Source organism: Hemicordylus capensis, chromosome 6 (genome assembly GCF_027244095.1).
Source record: "Hemicordylus capensis ecotype Gifberg chromosome 6, rHemCap1.1.pri, whole genome shotgun sequence".
Classification (NCBI taxonomy): domain Eukaryota; kingdom Metazoa; phylum Chordata; class Lepidosauria; order Squamata; family Cordylidae; genus Hemicordylus; species Hemicordylus capensis.
This window is the reverse complement of record NC_069662.1, coordinates 88587169-88603456: the sequence shown is the minus strand read 5'-3', so window position 1 is coordinate 88603456 and position 16288 is coordinate 88587169. Positions and strand designations below refer to the sequence as shown.

The 16288-nt window shown below is 41.7% G+C and overlaps 1 protein-coding gene across 7 annotated transcripts in view; it reads right to left on the bottom strand.

Annotated features, from left to right (window-relative positions):
* The window catches only part of VPS41 (VPS41 subunit of HOPS complex), a 167353-nt gene that overhangs the window by 61100 nt on the left and 89965 nt on the right, over positions 1-16288 (bottom strand). For all 7 annotated transcript variants that reach the window (XM_053259881.1, XM_053259884.1, XM_053259885.1 and 4 more), the window contains 4 exons: positions 11302-11399; positions 6390-6519; positions 5306-5421; positions 2996-3052 (listed from right to left, as the gene is read on the bottom strand). In XM_053259881.1, coding sequence (XP_053115856.1) covers positions 2996-3052; positions 5306-5421; positions 6390-6519; positions 11302-11399 — 401 coding nt within the window. The remainder of the gene's footprint in view (positions 1-2995; positions 3053-5305; positions 5422-6389; positions 6520-11301; positions 11400-16288) is intronic.

The window sequence follows — 16288 nt, the reverse complement described above, 5'->3', positions numbered from 1 at the left end:
GCTCTCTAGTGACACTTCTCCTATCCATGCAGGGAAAGTGATTAAGCAGAAAGAAAATGGCAGACTTGCAGAGGTGTGGAGGATTACTCCACACAGTATAGTATCAACACTCATGAATGATTGTGACATCTAATTCTTACCATGCTTTTGTGAATATTACCTCTTCTTTGAGGTCCTTCAGTTTTTGCTTCAATCACATCTGACCACATTAAACTAAATGCCACTATTCCTTTTAGGGACTATTATTTCCCATTGTACTTGTTTTCAATTTGCAACTTTCTAATATGCTTTTAAAACATTTTAAATCTAACACACTATCTCACATTTCTATATCAAGATATATGGCCACAATAAAATACAAAGAATTCGTGTGTTAGGGACCTCTAGGAACTTAGTAATAAAGCAGATCTTCAGTTTTGCTTTGAAATCTCTCCCTCTCCATTTCTCTGTTCCAGTAGCCTGCTTTAGCCTCACTAAACATTTTGTGAGGAACATTCAATTTTAAAGGGAGAAACCTTTAAAAAGGCACAAAAATTGTGTGTAAATTTATTATTGATTTACAAACAAATATAATAGGCAAGATGTCTTGGTTTCCACCTTCTTCAGTTGCTCTGATGTTATAGGAAAGATATATTTAGCAGCCTGGTGGCTAAAGAAAGGATGAGAATCTGTATGCCTGTCAAAGCTTGAGTCGGAACACATAAAAGTGACAAGGTCAGTTTGGACAATACGTCCCCAACCCATGCAATTAAAAGTGTGTGCCCATTATAACATCTTTTTGCAACATTCCAATGCCCTCCTGGTGCATCCCTTTAGTGTGTGTGGGGCGCTTATCTGAATGGCTGCTCTACATGTGCTCCAAGTACTAGTTCAAACTAGTATTTGGAGGGCATGTAAAGCAGCCATTTGAATGAACAGTCCCCTGCCACATGATACAGGGAAGTGCCAGGAGGGCACTGGGACATCATGATGGGCATGTGCTTGGTATATCCCCATTAACTGGGTGGGCTGGGGAAGTATCACCTGAACTGGACCATTAATGGGCTTCTTTCCTGAAGGGAAAACAGCTGCATAGAACTAAAACAGATTCTCTTTCTCAGTCCTAAGAGGCAAGGCAAAGGAATGCTGCATGAAAAAGCTGGGGTAAGAAAGGCGTAGGTACAAGTTGCCACTTGTGCATTCAACCCGGAGTGTTGTGTCCCATCACACATGACAACTTGGGATGTCATGTCCCATGGGCAAGAACCCATGAGGTCCAACAGAAGGCAAGGCAGGGCAGTCACGACTGCAAGAACCCTAGACACCTTCAGGTGAGCAAATTGTTTCAATAAGGGCAGGGGCAGGGGAAAGGTCTTAAATACTTCGGGTTTCAGATTGCTCCTGCTCTCTGCCTGGAGAACTGACATGTAAAAATGCCTGCTGGAGGCAGTGATGGGCTGGATGAGGGATAACAGACTGAACCCAAATAAGACAGAGGTACTTATTATGTGGGGTCAGAATTAAGGAGACAATTTTGATCTGCCTGTTCGGGACAGAATTACACTTCCCCAGAAGGAACAGGTACACTTTCTGGGAGTACTTCTAAACCCAAACCTCTTTCAGCCGTTTCAGGTTGAGGCAGCAGCCAGAAGTGTTTTCTATCAGCTTTGGCCGATAGGCCAGATGCATCTGTTTCTTGAGATAAATAACTTCAAAAAAGTAGTGCATATGCCTCTCCAGACTTGACTACTGCAATGTATTCTATGTGGGGCTGCCCTTGTACATAGGTCAAAAACGGCAATTCATGTGAAATGCAGCATCCAGGTTGGTATCCAGGTCATCTCGAAGAGACCATATTACTCCTATGTTAAAAAAAACTATACTGGCTACCAATATGTTTCTGGGCAAAATACAAGGTGCTGGTTATAACATATAAAGCCCTAAATGGCTTGGGCCCCGGGTATTTAAGAGAACATCTTCATTATGAGCCCCATTGCCCAATGAGATCATCTGGAGAGGTTCATCTGTAGTTGCCACTAGCTCATCTGGTGGCTACACAGGCCTTCTCTGTTACTGCCCTGAGGATTTGGAATGTACTCCCTGCTAAAATAAGAACTTCTCCATCTCTGACGGCTTTTTAAAAGACTCTCCAGAAGCTTTTATTCACCCAAGCTTTTTAACTTGAATTGTGGTTTTAAACTGATTTTGATTTCACATGTTCTGGGACTGAGCTCTGGTGTTCTATAAGGATGTGCACGAACCTGTTCGGAGGCCTTTTATGGGCCTCCAAACAGGTTCGAAAGACCAGCGGTTTGGCCGGTTCAAAGGCGGGGGTATATCTTTAAGGGCAGGGGAGGGTGCTCTTACCTCTCCCACCATGTTTCCACCTCTGGCACTGTACTTTAAAAGGGTCCAGCGGGGCAGCAGCATATATCCTGCTGCCCCATTGCCTCAGACCGGTAGTGACCGGAAGTACCTGGAGTACATGCGAATGCCGGGCACATGCATGCACACGTATGTCAGGAACTTCCAGCCACTTCCGGTTTCTCCTACCCAATTCCGTATCATTTGGCAAGAAGAAGTGAAATATAGAATACAGTGACATATGGATGCAAGTAGGTCACCTTAATTGGCACAGTGGGGGAAATGCTTGACTAACAAGCAGAAGGGTGCTGGTTCAAATCCCTGCTGGTACTATATTGGGCAGCAGCGATATAGGAAGATGCTGAAAGGCATCATCTCACACTGCGCAGGAGGAGGCAATGGTAAACCCCTCCTGTATTCTACCAAAGAAAACCACAGGGCTCTGTGGGCGCCAGGAGTAAGAATTGACTTGACAGCACACTTTACCTTTAAGTGATAGCAGATATTACTGAGGGAAATTGGGAGGAGGAAGGGAATTGACAGACCTGATGTCTGTTTTGGCCCATAGACCCCATTCAAAACATTTCATTTCTCTCTGAAGGGCAGGGAGTGTTTTTGTTTTTAATTTCAAAATCAAGTTGTTAGGACTTACCTGAATCTTATGTTTTTTTATGGTCTTCTGACTGATCTCAGCTGCCATCAAAGCTTCCTATATAATACAATAAAAAAATGATATCCAATCCAACTGTTCAAAACTTCTGTACAGAAAGCTGAAGAGTTGCCTTTGTTTTTTGTGCCTTATGTTTGAAAGCACTAGAATGTTTAATGTCATGGTTGGATGAACAGCTTTGAATTCCTACTCAAACAAAAGCAATTGTTAACCAAAAAGAAACTACTTTGGTTTCCATCTGGGTTCACTCCATATTAGTATCTCAGGATCGCATTTCAGAAGGATGGCACTATATAAAGTGCAATCGCAAAAGTTAATTTTCTAACAAACATCTGTTCTAGAAGATACAGGTCAAAAAGGTATTTTGATTTGTTTTCCCAGTGCTCAACTAAAAGAGAAAGAATAAATCTCTCACTAGTGAGAGAATGATTTTTCATTAAGTTTAATTTGAAACTCATCCACTAACCTATTCCATGCGTGTAGAAATAGAGCTGGCTTGTTGCTATCCAAAATGAAAAGTGAAAGCTTAATATGAGTTACAACATAAACGATTCCCTTATTATTAAGCCAACTTTCGGCAGAATATGCCTGAAAGCCTTTAGATTGCTGTGGAACTGATGCTTCACATATATTGAAGTACAACATGGACTACCTAATTTTGGTCCTTAGGAAAAATTAACCGGCCTGGATGTTTTCAGAACATGCAAAAACTATAACAAATTAGGCACAGAAGTGCCTAAAACTTTCATACACTCATGGTGAATATGACAGAAATCTTCACAGTATCCATTACAAAATTAGCCACTCATTTCCTTGATGACAGCATTAAAGATTATAGAAAACTGTAGTGCTGCATTGCTTTCTACATATAGTTCATAGGATTTCAGCTTTTTCTGTAAATAAGGCAACTAATAAATTGCCCCAGGAAATAGCATATCTTCCCTAAATACCTGCCTGGAGGTGGTAATGGGCTGGATGAGGGATAAGAAAATGAAGTTGAATCCAAATAAGATGGAGGTACTGACTGTGGGGGATCAGGACCTGAGAGATCCTTTAGATTTGACTGTTCTGGATAGCGTTATACTCCCCCTGAAAATCAGGTATGTAGCTTGGGAGTGCTCCTGGATCCCAAATTCTCCCTGGTTTCTCAGGTTGAAGCAGTGGCCAAAAGTGCTTTTTATCAGCTTTGGCTGATATGCCAAGACATCCATTTCTGGAGGTAAATTACTTAAAACGGTGCATATGCTGGTAACCTCCAGGCTTGACTACTTTAATGCACTCTACACGGGGCTGCATTTGTCTTTGTTTGCCTTGGAAACTACAATTGGTACCAAATGTGGCAGGCAGATTGGTCTCTGGGACAACCACTGGGACCACATAACACCAATTATAAAACAACTGCACTGGCTGCCAATATGTTTCCAGGGGAAATACAAAGTGCTGGTTGTTACCTATAAAGCCCTTAATGGCTTGGGCCCAGGGTATTTAAGAGAGCGCCTTCTTTGCCATGAACCCTTTCACCTATTACGATCTTCTGGAGAGGTCCAGATACGGTTACCACCGGCTCGTTTTGTGGCAAGACTGAGCTTTCTCTGTGGCTGCCCCGGGGCTTTGGAGTATGCTTAATCTGTTTTTACTTTTTTATATTGCTTTAAATTTTGTACAGCTCCTAGAGATGTACATATCAGATGTACATATCAATAAGTCCTCCTGCACAGGTTGAATCTCTGAGCTAAAAATACCAAATTCTGCAATGAAATGACTTCTATTACTGGCATTCAGAAGAAATGATATCAACTCAGTATCTACAATTTTTGACTTTAAGTGCATAACCTTATTGTATTAGCAGTTTTTGATTCTTGTTAAGCCTTAGATAGATGCACTGTGCAACTAAAATGCATCTTTTAATTTCAACTAGCTTGATTTAAATGCAGTGCCTGTTTCACTTTAACAGAATCCTTAGAGTAACTGTTGTTAGCAGGGCTGGTCAAATATTTTCACAGGTCCAGGATGGAATTAAATGAAAGGTCCCATGGTCTAAACTGCAAGAGATGGTACTCATATGTGCTAGTCTGGCATTACTGCAAACACTGGGAGATGAGGCATGGCTAGAATAAGCAGGATCCTGTGGTCTCACTAGGCTGTGCAGGTTTTGGGTCTTAAACATCTGAGGTCTATTCTAATCAACGTAGGGAAAATTTCTGCACATGCAGCTGAACTGAATTTAAACTGTTATAAAACAGAAAGCAAGACATTTCATTTACACTGACAAATCAAAAATGGCAAATTTACTTCATATTTCTTCTTCTCTAGGAGCCATTCAATATGGTCATCTTGGTCTCGTTCTTTGGCCACAACAACATCTCTCGGACTGATGATGTAAAAAAGCGATTCACCTTCTGAATATTCTGGAAAGACATAGGAACAATGTAATTCATTCTTCCATTGCTAAAGCTTTGCAGTAATGATAAGGATGAAGCAGCAGTATTAAAAATTCTGAATGCCTCATGCGTGAGGCAATTAATGCTGTATGTCAGCACTTCGTAACTTCATAACGCACACTGCAAAAAAAGCAAAGAATATCCCTAAACAAAAACAGAAACAATAATCTGACCTGCCCCCAATTAACAATGGGCCTTTGGAAACATAACATTCTTGTGCCTTAAAAACCGTTAAGTGATTGGAAGCAACAGTAATTCATTTATTGTTACATTTCTATACCACCTTTGCATCTTAAAACTGTACTCAAGATGGTGTACAACTAAAAATTTAAGAAGTGCATAAAATATTTAAGTACACTATAACATATAAAAGCAGCACACACAAAAGTCAACAGCAGCAGAGATAAAAAGACAAGCCATGGCAGGATAATGACTGAGCAGGGAAATACTTGTCTGAATATTGTCTGTGGCAGAATACCTCCAGAGAGGGGTCCTGTTGAGTCTTCAAGGGGAGGGAGCTTCAGAGCCTGAGTGCCACTTACAAACAGGTCCTGTCCCAGGTCACTACCTATGTCACCTCAGAGAGGTAGGACCCAGAGCAATGGATCCTGTCACTCTACAGATCTATATGTTTGCACAGGTTCATGTGGGGAAGGTGGTAAAGATCCAATACGAAGGAATCAACCTCTTAACACTGTTACTCAATACAGATTGAGATAAATGTAATCATAACATCAGTTCCAAGGCACTTGAAATCATGCTTGATAAACTATCATAACATTCAACACTCTGATAATGCAGAACGAGGAAACAACCTAGTCATTTATTTTATTTCATTGATTTTGTGGACCAATGAAGTATTTACTATGGAATCCAGCTCTAAGCACAAATTGGCCAATTTTTTAAAAAAAGGCTAAACTATTGAAATTTCTCACCTAAACAATAATCTCGGCATTCATTTTCTTGGAAACCTCTCACTGTTAGCGCATCAGAAGATATTTCTTCAAAAGACTCAGGAAATGACTGAATTATATCCAGCCTAGGTCTGGCACAACATTCTGTTTCCTGGGAAAGAAAAACAAATTTAGAATAAATGCATCACCTGCGTTAATGACATTTTCTGCATCTGAAAAGAAGGAAATCTGAATCATATTCTTTTGTAACTGAGTTATCTTATACAACTGACCAAACCGCCCCCCCCACCAAAAATAAACCCCAATAAGAGTAGTCGTATAAGATATCACCCCAAATAGTTCGTTTTGTCAAACATGATCTCTACTCCAACCAACAGCATCTCTTCAGGATGCATGGTTCTTCTGCCTGAAAATTCCTTTGCCTGTTGTGTCTTGGTTAGAGAGAAAGCAGCTGATGTGTGAAATTGTGGTGTGTGTGCGCGTGCTTGTGCATGTGTGTGTGTGCGCGTGTGGTGGGGGTGGGAGTCATATCATGGTTTATGTGAGAATCCAAATAAAAAAACCCCATGGACCTGCCAGTTGCCTCTATCTGTTAAAGGCCGCACTGACTTTGTGTTGGATTCTTTACTGCCAACATCTAATTTAGCCCACATAAATATGCAAGGATAATTGTATTGCACGTAGTTTGGCCTTCTTGCTGTTTGTGAATGGGCCTAGAAACTACAGTTTTGAGTAACCTGCAATCTGATGGCAGACAAGAGAATTTGATGACCACTGTAGCTAGAAATTTCCTTCAAGCCTTTGGGACAGCACAACCTTCAGCTAGTGGAAGAGCCAGAGAAACAATTGTTGCTGGTTTTTTGGTAACACATCAGACAGAGAGCTGAAAATTTAGAAGAGGTAGCTTTAGCACAGCTTCAGGGGCTCATATAGTGTTCTTCTTTGGGAATCTGATTCAGGATTAGCAGTACTGCTCTCTGCTTATAGGAAACTGCTTGCTCTCCAAATGCTCTTGTATATTTATAAATAGATAAACTAGAAGGACCTGAGTCTCCCGTGGTCTCTCAATACAAGGAAACAGACCCTGTAAGAGCCCCTGGTATTTTCTAGTGCTCAAGGTAATAGGCTAAGCTTTTTTGTGACAGTATCAATATTCCTGATAGGACACTTCTTATTACAATAAACCTTTCTACTTATTTGTGCACTGGAATAAGTGTTAACTTGCATTCCTTTGTGTGTCCAAATTATATTATTCAGTATGGAAAGTGATTACAACGTTGCATTACGCGGGGGCTATTATTTTGGGTCTTTCATATAACCGCGGTGGCTGGCACGAAATTTACCAACCCTAAAGGGGTTAACTATAACTAAATCAAGCTTTCACTTATGTTTAGGATCAATCACTGTTGTAAACCCGTGGGGGTGTGGCAAGGCAAGGCGTTGTTGGCTAAAGGTATGGTGTGCTTGACACCTGCTCCGTCGACCTAATAAGGGCATAGGTGGGCATTTTCACTGGTATGGGATACTGGCATGTGTAAGATTAGTTAAAAATAATAACGTTTAGGACCAAAACATTTTGTTTCTGGGGTACTTTTAGTAGTCCATCTCTGCATCTTGACTGATTGATTGATTGATTGATTGTCCCCTGCTAACTTGGCAAAGAGGCACCTTTTCATGTGGTGATTCTCTTTATTTAGCAGGGGGAGAGTAACTGGCCCTATCCACGCCCAGCACAGTACCTCCAGTGACTGTTGCTGGTGTCTATCTTATGTTTCTTTTTATATTGTGAGCCCTTGGGGACAGGGATCCATCTTATTTATTTATTTATTCATTCATTCATTCATTCCTCTGCGTAAACCGCCCTGAGCCATTTTTGGAAGGGTGGTATAGAAATCAATCAAATCAAATCAAAATCAATTAATCTTCAGTGCCGTGCTTTTAAAAATTAAGCTACAATAACATGTATATAACATGTAAATATGTATATAGTATATAGTATATAAATGAATATATATGTATATATAAATAGGGTTGCACTTACAATTTGTAGAGGGTTTAAAGACCGTTAAAGCGCCTTTGGTTTATCAGTTTAGTTGAATCTCGCTTTAGAGGTCTGACGAGGACCCATTTTATTAAACAGAAAATTATTGGCAACGGGGGTAGGGTTTTTTGCCATAAATTAATAATGGAATAAATTATGTGAGCAAGGGTAGGAGTGGGGCGTGTGTATGCGTATACGTGTATGTACTTATACGAGTGTGTACATATGGGTATGTATGCATATTGCATACGTATAGGAGTATGCACATGCATACGTACGAGTAGGGTACAAATTCAAGTACAAGTATGTGTGAAAATTTGACAAAATTTGACATTATCAAGCATAAATATGTCCGACAAGCATGAATTCAATAATATTTTTAAATGGACTAACCTCTGGTGACTTATGCATACTTTGGGCAGGCATCAACAAATCCGCTTGCCCATTTGCCAGTGGCAAATGTCCCCAGCCCTCTGGCAAGCAGGACAACCAGCACCAGACAGATCTCCTCCCCAGAGGCCTCATTTCTCATTTCATTTTTGAGAAGGTAAGGAACACCAGGAATCTCTTCTGAGCAGTAGGAGAGGGCTCCCACTGTTTCTTACCCTCTTCATATCCCAAAGCAAATGAGAGAAGAGCCATGTCTCTCCTAAACTCCCTTTGTGCCAGAAAGGAATTTGTGGGATAGGGGATTGGTGGTGAGCACAAACAATGGCTGGCTAATGAGCGAATTCTAAATTTGTGGACCTCTGTTTCTGGGGTTACACAGAACTCTTCATGAGGCAAAACAGAATGTAACGAAGTCTTAGGGAAATAGAGTGCAATGTTACTTACACATGCAAATGTTTGAGTTACACACATCTCTTCATGAGGCCAAAGAGAACACAGGAAGTCTCAGACAGAGTGTAATATTGGTAACACAAATTTCTCCATTCTATAGTTGGAGTCATAACATTCTTGTAATTTAGACAGAAAATATTTTAACTAGTAGCATTTCCTGAGCCATGAGTCCAGTATCTTTATTTAAACCGTTTTTTCTTTATCTAAAATGAAGGCCGAAATTACAGGCATACATCTAAACATTTCCTTTTAACACCAGGAATAGCAACCACTCCACATGTTATGCAAGCATGTGTTTTCCACATATCTCTAATTCAGAACTCTAATCTGAATGCAGTACTTCTAGCTTGCTTGTATGCCTGATCAATTATCATAACAAACTTATTCATTCATTCAATATTATGAAGTTTTGTGTACATATAATCCACATTAGGTGAGTATTTTAAAAGCTTAACATGTACAGAGGCTAAGGATTCAATCAGCAGGTAATAATTTTTCTTACCTATAACCATTTCCATGTGAATTAATATGTGATCTCAAATGCTGTTTGGGCATCCACAGCATGCAAATTAGATATACTCTATGCTGTTATAGTAAAGTTCCTTTAAGTACAGTGTTGATGGCTATCTAGGCTATACTGGTTATTATGAAAAAAAAGGCACCTCCAAGTCTTTGGCTTTTGACAAGACACAGGGCAAGCTTGTCTTGGTTAGACTTCTTTGCACACACTCACTGGAGTAACTACTTTTTATTAATTACACCCTATTTTCTCTTCTCCACATCCGCTTCATCCTCTTCTCATCTGCTAGCTCAATTTCTTTCTCAGATTCACTCACGGAGAGGAACTACAGTATTAGCTCTCTTGGGAGAGGCTGCATGAGCACCTTTGTTCCTTTCTTAAAAATAATAAAAAATAATAATCTGGCTGTCCTGAAAGAGGGCTAGAAGCTGACCCTATTGATTTCAATAGGTTTGAGCGTTACCTTGAGCCAACGGCATTTCATTGCCTAGCAACAGCATGCACCCAGTTGCTCAAGGTTACTATAGCGATGACTGTCTCATGCTGGTTCGCTATCAAGGAGATGATCAAGAGCATCTGCCACTCTTAATGCTGTAACTTCAAGGGTTTTCCCTTCTTCCTTCCCCTCCTCTCTTTCATTTTGTATTGTGAGACTAATGCGTCATGAAGACATGGGGAGATTCAGTCCTGAGAAGAACTGGTAATCGGATATATTCTTTTCCCTATCTGGACAGGTCTGACTGAGAGAACAGTACCAAACAGATGTTCTCCCCACATCACTTACAAGGACTCTTGTTAGAGTCAATCATTTTCACAAACGTTATTTAAAATAATGTATGCTGGCAATTCAGCTTTAATTTCTCTACACACACACACACACACACACACACACACACACACACACTAAAAAGAAACAAAAAGGAACATTTCTCTGCAATGTGGTCAAACATTTGATTCAACTTTAGCTACTGCACAGCATGAAGAGTTACACGGCAGAAGCTAACACTGTACCCTCCTAGCTTGGTAAATAGGAAAACTGTTAGTCTGCCTCACAGCTTTAAGTTCCACCTTTACCATTAGGACAGTGGCACAAAACTGAATTGCTGCTCTAGGAACAATAAAGATCCCACAGGATACCATTTGATGGGCTATTGCTATTTGCTCATTTCCAATGGTCCACAGAAAGCCACTTTTTAGACACCGCTATGCCACACAATACAAGACAAAACACTAGTGGTACTGCAGCACTGGTGGCTACTCATTTGCTAGCACTTGGAGCTTGACTGGATCCCTATATCAGTGCTGGGATCATTATGCCAAGTGTCATGAGCCATAAGTCTGAAATCTTCTACATACTTCCTCAGGAAAAAACTCCATTAAGGCACCTTGGACTTACTTCCAGACAGGTGTGTATACACTGCAGCTTAAGTGCATAAAAAGCTCTTTGTAAACAATCAAACTGTGACACTAGTTCACACATTGTTCAAGGTGTGTGTGTGTGTTTTGTTATTCATGTCTTTAGAAATACTTACAGTTTTTTCTGAAATCTCCTTTACATACGAAAGTATGACAAGCTGGTCACAGAGAGGTGCAATGCCACTGATGTAAAATTCAGTATTGAACTGGGAAACTGAGGGCAGAAGAAACAACAGGGCTTTAGTGCACTAGCTTTGTTACCATTATACAGCGAACCAGAACACTAGCTTTGTTACCAGTATACAGCAAAATTCAGATAGCATTTGAAGTGGGCAACAAATTTTGTAATCCTAATACAATTTATTCTAAAATATTCCTTACAAGATTCATTTTTCAACTGCAATGTTGTCTATTAATGTCTTTAATGTGTGCACTTTTGATGTAGGGATAAGAGTCCACAAATCTTTTTTATACTAACTAAAAGTATTTGGAATCCAATCCATATGGCTTCCCAGTGAGGGGACTATAGTACACTTCAAGACAAATGGAAAGCATTCCGTTTTTTGAGCAGTTTAGGGTAATGAGCTCAGCATAAAGGGCTACCACGGAAACTTAGCATGAATTGAGGCTGTTGCAATTAATAATTATTCAGTTCTTTTGATCGATTTACATACCATTTACACAAATACAGTGGACATTGGAGGAACAGCTCCAGAATATGAATAATCTGCCTTTGAGCTGGATTAGGATATGGAGAGAAGTCTCCTGTTTCAGAAACAGCTCATCTTGTGTGAGATAACCGGGTGCTGGGAGTGAAATAGGAAATTGAGCCCTATGGGAATCTACTGCATGAATGTGCTGCGTGTGTATTGAGACTGAATCACACCTAAATGCTGTCTGGGCACAGCTGGCAGGCATAAGGCATTAAAAAAACAAACAAATATAATGGTCAAATTCAATTTCCAAATTCAATATCTGTATTTTCCCCACTAAAAAGGAATTCTATTGTAGTCAACAGAGCTGGGCTCATATGATCAGCTCATCAAGCGAACACCTTTGCCCATTGGGAATTAATATAATGGGGAAATCATTACATTTTTTCTTAAAGGGAAAGACATGACAAGTGAGTTGTGCACTCGTTAACAGTGTCAAATCAGACTGTATTCTTACATTTTCTTAGTCACATGTCGGGCATTATCTTTCAAGATCAGTCACAACTTCTTTTGAAAAGTTTAGGTAGGTTTTCTATCTTACTGCAGCAACAAGATTTTGAAGCATCTACAGTGCCACTCCTGTCTTGTGTCCCATGAAACCTACTATAGCATCAGTACATACAAATTAATATTATTTATATACTACTTTTAAACAAGAAAAGCAAAGAAACAGTGCTTACAATACTGAACTCTAGCGATAAAACTTAAAAGGCAAGTATTTTCCCACTACAAAGGAAGCACAAAAAACACTTCTTTAATGTCAAATCAAAATATACTGTTATCATTATAAGGACTTGTGCTGCATCAGACACACCATTCAAGTGCATCGGTTAAGTTTAAGTGGAAATTATTAGCTACTGTAACAGACTGTCAAGATGCTGTGGGAGGTAGCAAGAAGAACTTTGGACATCAGTCTCCCTCTGTCATATGGAAAACCCTTTTAAGAAAGTGATACCCTAAGAAGACTGGCTAGTCGGGAATCCAATAGAAACCATCTGTCCACACACAGGACACAAGCCGCAGCCCTCCCCCAGCAGCCGCCTCACATAATCAGTAGACAGAGCTTCGTTTTGTGGACTAGGGAGTATATGCAGACTAGTGGTGTGGGTGGGGGGCTCTTTAAGGGTGGGGGAGCGTGCACTTCCCCCTCCCACCGCTTTCCCCCCCCCATCACCACTCCTTTTTTGAAGAGCATTTGGGCTGGCAGTGTACCTCCCTGCCGCCCCTTCCCCCATTCCTCTGCAAAAGGCTTCAGAATGCGCGAATACGCATGTGCATGGGGGTGCATGCATCGCATGCATATGTCATGCGCACGCCCTCAACTCTTGTCCACGATGAGGCACGCCCTCAACTCCTGTCCACGGCTTCCAGCGGCATCTGGTGGGCCACTGTGCAAAACAGGATGCTGGACTAGATGGGCCTTGGGCCTGATCCAGCAGGGCTGTTCTTATGATGCACTCACACATGATGCATGCACACCGTGCACACGTTCAATTGCGCATTTTGAAGCCTTTTGCTGAGGAACAGGGGAAGGGGTGGGAGGGGTAAGTGCATCCTCCCCCACCCTTAAAGAGCCACCCCCCCAGCTGCAAACCACGAACCACTACCACCCCCGCGAACTGGTCTGCAGGCCTTTAGAATGGCCTGCAAACCGGTCTGTGCACATCACTAATGCAGACAGACTAGAAGTAAGAGCTAGGACTTAACCAATCTATCTGGCAGGCAGGTGGGAGAAGGCAATCATAACACTGGCCCTACATCTTTCTCTAACAAACCATATGGAAACCATATGCACATATGGTCTGTATATGCACATGTGTGTCTGTGACGGTTTCCAGTACAGTTTTGGGGAAATATCACAGCTGTCTACTATCTTCAAAGGGGGGGGGAGGTCAAGCAAAAAGCTTCATAATTCACTGGAAGGTTCACGGTCAATGGCTGATATCCTAATGAAGCGCTTGCATAACAAAGTTGTGCTAGTGTAAGATCACACAGCTGTGCTAAAAACAAGGGATTTGTGGAATTGTGTGCTTTGTGCATTTAAAACAAATGATGTTACACAAGTTGCGCAACTGTTGCTGAAACACAAGCTCCAGACTCAGTGCAAGTAGCTAGCACAGCAGTTTTGCGTTAGGTGCAATGCCCTTCTACAAGCAGGGGCGCCCGGACCACCCTGCTGTAAGGCCCCCTCACCCAGCACGAGGCCCCCCCAAATCTCCTTTGAGGAGCCTGCTTGTCTAATGCTCCACTTAAAAAAAAAAAAAAGCTTACTGAGACCGAGGGGTGGCTGTGGGGGCGAGGGGAGAGAGGAGCAGTCCTTCTCTCTCCCCCCACCCCCACCCCCGGCGGTGGCAACCAGGAGAGATGCTGGATCCATCCATTCGGGCCAGCGTCTTAAAAAAACTGTGAGGCGTGCCTGCACAGCTTAGTGATTGTCGCAAGCCTGTGACGTCACGGGCTTGCAACGATCTCCTCTGCGCAGGCGCGTCTCGCAGTTTCTTAAAGACACTGGCCTGAACGGATGAGTCCAGCGTCTCTCCTGGTTGCCACTGCCGGGGGAGGGAGGACGACTGTTCCACTCCCCCTGTGCAGCCATCCTTAGGCCACGGTAAGCATTTTTTTTTTTAAGTGAAGCTTTGGCGGGCACGGGGCGGTTACCAGAGGCTCCCAGCCCCGGCCATTTGGAGGCCCCCCCAGACCCTGGAGGACCAGACCTAGTCCCCAAGGTCTGGGGGTTAGTGCATCTATGTCTACAAGGGCTTCATTAGTCAGGATGTCAGCCAATGATTCATTCAACCAAAGCTCTCCGGTGCTTGTTATTGAATATTTTGGAGTACAAATGGACACACAAGACTTTGTCTTTCCAAAACACGTGAGGTGGTTCTTACTCTGGAATAGTAAGGCAACTCTCTTGAATTACAGGACTACTATGGATAGGCATTTTTAGATGTATTCACTCACATAGGTAGTGACCAGTTTGTGATAATATTTCTTGAGCTCTTGCAATTACATATCAAGCGACCCCCCTCATGGGTAGCTGTGAATTTGAATCACAGCAAAGTGTCGACAGTAGTGTCTAAGGGCCATCGCCCAGATAGCTAGGACAGGGGATCAAGCCTTGGGCTCAACAAGTGAGTTTATCCAGGCATAGAACATTCTGCATGAACTAGGGCTTGTGCGTGGATGCTCACCCATAAACAGACCTTGCTTCTGTGAGCAATTATCACAAAAAAGTAACCGATGGCTCAGATTGGGGTGCAGATTGTGATGTAGGAGCTTACCTGGTAATGAATGCAGTTTTACTGCCTAGGTCTTGGTTCACACTATGAATGTGGGAAAGTAGATGTGGCTTTGGTTCACACTAACTATCTTACCAAGGGATGGGGAAGAGAGTTCAAAGATCCCTCCAACTCTAGGAAGTGCACTATTTGATATGCTACATTTTGTAGTCAACAACTAACAAAATCACAATTGGTCACTGGAGTGTCTCTTATGATTGGCCTAGATCATCACACATCATTGAGTGTGTGGAAGTGAAAACTTAGACTACCATGAATTGGAATGAGATGTTCTTGTACTATACAAGATCCTTAAGCAAGATACCCCTAAATGGTAGCAAAAATATATTGTAATCTCTATTAAGACATGGATAAATGACAACCTCCGCTCAGCCTCATCCAACCCATGTTTAAAAGAATGATGTTCACAGCATTCAGCAGAGCTGAATGTGCTGTGACCTAAAACCAGAACGGGAAATCTCAAACAGATTGTTAGCAGCTAAGTGAGATAAAGCACTGATCCTCAAAAATGTAGGGAAGACTGTGGGCTGGAAAAGGGAAGATAAAGAAGCTGTCTCCACAAATACTCCACCCTTACAATATGTGCCTGGGCAGATTTATGACAACATAGCTCTTCTCCTTCCCACTTCTGCCATTTCCCTGGTATATCTAAAGAATATGGTTAAACAGTTTCTGTCATCTATCTGTATGCTAGAGTCCATATTGCATCTGTTCACTTGTCAAGTAGGCCACATGTATGCAACTACTTTCTAACAGTAGCTGTAACAGTGGAGCAAAATAATCTCCACACACGTGATCAATAGAGCAGACATACCACACTCCAAACCAACTCTACCCAATCCTATAGGGTCTCTTACCTATAGGAATGAATTACTGGTTTGGGCCTGCTGTAAGAGACTTCCTAGAGAAATCTCAGTAGTTTTACTAAACAGTTCTGTAAAAGTAAAGTAAAGTTGTGCCGTTGAGTCGGTGTCGACTCCTGGCGACCACAGAGCCATATGGTTTTCTTTAGGGTTAGGAGGGGTTCACCATTGCCATCTCCCATGCAGTATGAGATGATGCCTTTCAGCATTTTCCTATATCGCTGTTGT